The sequence below is a fragment of the Lipotes vexillifer genome, unplaced genomic scaffold (assembly GCF_000442215.2).
Source record: "Lipotes vexillifer unplaced genomic scaffold, Lipotes_vexillifer_v1.1 scaffold783, whole genome shotgun sequence".
NCBI classification, from domain to species: domain Eukaryota; kingdom Metazoa; phylum Chordata; class Mammalia; order Artiodactyla; family Lipotidae; genus Lipotes; species Lipotes vexillifer.
In genome coordinates, this window is record NW_006793239.1 from 28,808 (window position 1) to 32,322 (window position 3,515).

Below are 3,515 nucleotides of genomic sequence, written 5' to 3' on the forward strand. Positions count from 1 at the left end.
CACCTTGCCTCCAAAAATTGCAGCACTGCACCATCAGATTTGGTTGTAACAAATGTTACGAAAACATAAAAATGGGCATAGCTTCCACTGCAGGGAGCACGGGTTCGATCCCTAGTTGTCGAACTAAGATCCCACATGCCTTGCGGAGCAGCCAAAGAAAAAGGCGGGCGGGGCATAAAAACCAAACAAGAAAATCACAAAAGGTACAAAAACGTCACAAAACAATACACTTCTAACCTATATGGCCCATGTTTTTGCAATGTTTACAACAAAGTGGCAGGGGACAGCTGAGTTGCAAGATGCAAAAATTCCTTCCTTAGAATGCAAACTTCCCTCTGAGTTTCGATTTCACAGAGCTTGCTCACTCCCATAAGTCAGTGCAGAAGCGGGGGAGTGGGGAAGGTAATCAAGAGGGAGAGGCCAACATCATTCTCCCGCCACCCTCCGCTCTGTGCACTAGTGTTCACCAATTTATCCATAGCCTCTTCTAGCTCAACCAAATGCACACTGCCATATAGGGCTGAAAGATCTCTAACAAAGCTATTAACGGGGTTGCTCAATTATTGTGAGTACAGCATTATGCAGCACACAAACTCAATAACAATATTTTTAGTAACAATTTTATATAGAATCCCAGCAACATCTCACAGAACTGCAGTTGAGAAATCCACCTCCAACACCAAACGATTTCTTTTCCTATGAGAGGTCATTTCCATGTGACTCAGATCCTTCTGTGACTTGACTTGCAAGTTCAGGTTTAGTGGCCCCCTCACTCACCACATGTGTCTCAGATATTGGTTCTGTCTGACCCAGCTCCTCACTATCCTCTGGTACCACCTGCTGGTTATTTTTTCCTTCTGCTGCGTCCTTTTGATTTGATTTGTCACCAGATTCCAATTTAGCTTCTTTCCCATTTCCTGTTAGTGCTGCCTGCTTTGTGTTAAGCTGTGACAAGTCCTTGGCACTCTTCACCACCTCCTGGAGATTGTATTTTCTGAACAACGTGTAATCTTTCACAACACTCAGGCAACAGACAGCTTTAATGATTTCTACTACCACTGTATACTGTGGATTGGTAAGATCTACTTTATTTTCCGAATTGAGGCTGCCTACTATTCCTGTAACAAAAATAACAGGAAAACAGGCTAAGAAGGATACCTTTAAGCTTGGCAGATACAAAAACAATCTTTCATCTCCTCCTATTTAGAATGTGTTAAAACAATATGTATATACTAGTCCACTCATCAAATTCCACTCTTCTACCTGGACTCCCATCAAATTCCCTGAATGCTTTCAATAAATACAAATAAAATCCTGAGACATTTAACAAGAGCACTTTTTTCTGCAAAGAAAATTCAATCTTGATTTGGAAAAGACTTTAGTGCCTAACTGCCAAAAATAATCTCATACCCAACATACTGAAAAGTTAGGTTTGATATTATTTAAGAGCATTTTAATATACTTGTTCTACACTCAAAAATGTAAGCCTTAAATCTCAAAAAAAATCTTATAAACAAGTATTTACCGTGGCACCCCTACGTAAAATCATTAAGAGAAACATACCTGCCAATTCTTTGATAACTTCTTCTCTATTCATGTGACTGTTATTTCGAGATTTATATACAATCTGAAATGTCCCTTTGTTTGGAGCTTTAAACCAGGGTTCCAAAAATGTTTCTGCATATTTTTTCATATCTTCTAAGAAAGCCTTGCATGTGCCTGAGATGGGTAACATTCGTAGAATAACCCGAGTCTTCTTCTTCTTGGTTTTGTATATATCTTGGAGAATATGATGCACCAATTTCTCAGGTTCTAAAATAAAAAGAAAAAATCAGCACAGAACAAACAGGTAAGTTTAAAAGTTCTCGTTTTAAACTCTTCAAACTCTCTAAAATGAATTTTCATTGGCAGTGACATAAATTGACAGTAGAGTAGAAAAAATCATCATAATGAATTTTAAACAAGTTTAACCAACCATTTTTCCCAATTAATATTTCTTTGGTGCCTACTCTGTATTAATACTGTACCTCATATTTTTGCTCTGCTTTTATCAAAAACAACTGTTCTTGAAGACACTGGAGTTAACTTATTTGTGATGTCTAATTTATCTGATGGCAACACCATGCTGTTGTTCTCCTGTATCAGCAGCAACTATCGAAGTAATAAACATTAAATAGTACATGCTTTTTTACAAAAACAAAACAAAAATCTGCAAGTCACTTAAAAAGATTTAATCAATCCATTAGCTAAGTTTGTACAGAAGTCTAGATTTCAGACCTCAGAGGAGCCCCAGAGCCATGAATGCACAAGATCATAATGTAGTACTCAGGAGGCATCCTGACTATATACGAGTCTGTTTTGGGCTGCTCAGTGTTTTCAATATTTTTATAGTTAGCTACATTTAAAAACCTAGAAACTTCTCCAGATTTCCAACTTCTTTTGAAAAATCAGAAGATCTGGCTCCCCTAAGACTACATTCCCAAATGAATGGAGCCATTCCAAACTGCCTGGGGTTGAGTAGCAGCTGTTCCTTTTAGACAGAACCGTGTATTCTTGTTTTGCCTAAAGTTACATACAGATAAAGTGGCAAAGCCAGGTTTCCACTCCTAAGCCCTATGTCCACCACCCCATTCTACCTCTCCATATGCCTAGTGCTAACACAGTGTAGAGAGGATGCAATCAAATGATTAACTGAGCCATGCCCATCAAGCCATTTTGTAGGCAGTGTTCTCAGAGACATGTGTCCAGATATTACAGGATCAATCATCTTAAAATGTATTAGTCAGACATACCTATCCCAAGTGTCCTGATGAAGACTACATTATTTGCTCCACTCTCCACTGACTGGAATCTTCTCAGCCTCATCTCTGTAGATGCCTTAATGTCACCAACTTCTTTCTTCAAGGCGGCCTCCACATCATCATCTTCTGCCTCACTTCCAGAGGGTTGCTGATCCTTGTCTGCAAACTGTTTGCATAAAACTAATGAGCAGAAATGCCACAACAGCTTATGTTAAAAGCTCTTAATTAACTACTCATGTGAAACCCCCAGTGGCAGATGATTCAATATTGACAATAAAGCTTTTTATTCAGACATCATTCCCTCCAAAATGTGGAGGAAGAAGGAAGTTCGCTCAGACTGTGGTACATATCATTTGAAAATGTTTTCTAAAGCATCTTGACAGTCTGGGGCAGAGGGAAATGTGCTCATCAGATGAATCATTTCAGGGTGGACCTTAATCCTATCAATAGATATGACACTCTCCTTTCATGAGATTGAACCAAATAGTTATGAAATTAAAAATCCTTACTCCTGTTCTACTGAAATAGTTCAAGAACTTGCTCAAGCTGTCGGTGTAGACAAGACATGCACTTGTTGCCCACTCGGCTCCACTAATGTGATTCCCGATCAGGCACTAATGGTAATTTTACACATTTATGGAGATTTTATTGTATACCAGGATGTTATTTTATGTACATATGCAATTTTTTTTTTTTTTTTTTTTTTTTTTTTTT

The 3,515-nt window shown here is 38.3% G+C and overlaps 1 protein-coding gene across 1 annotated transcript in view; it reads right to left on the bottom strand.

The window, feature by feature from the left end:
- Positions 1-696: 696 nt before the first annotated feature.
- THUMPD1 (THUMP domain 1 NAT10 acetyltransferase adaptor) overlaps positions 697-3,515 on the bottom strand; it is a 4,249-nt gene continuing 1,430 nt past the window's right edge. Inside the window, exons 2-4 of the mRNA XM_007466274.1 lie at positions 2,793-2,967; positions 1,564-1,812; positions 697-1,118 (exon numbers count right to left, since the gene is read on the bottom strand). Of these exons, the coding sequence (XP_007466336.1) occupies positions 697-1,118; positions 1,564-1,812; positions 2,793-2,967 (846 nt within the window). The remainder of the gene's footprint in view (positions 1,119-1,563; positions 1,813-2,792; positions 2,968-3,515) is intronic.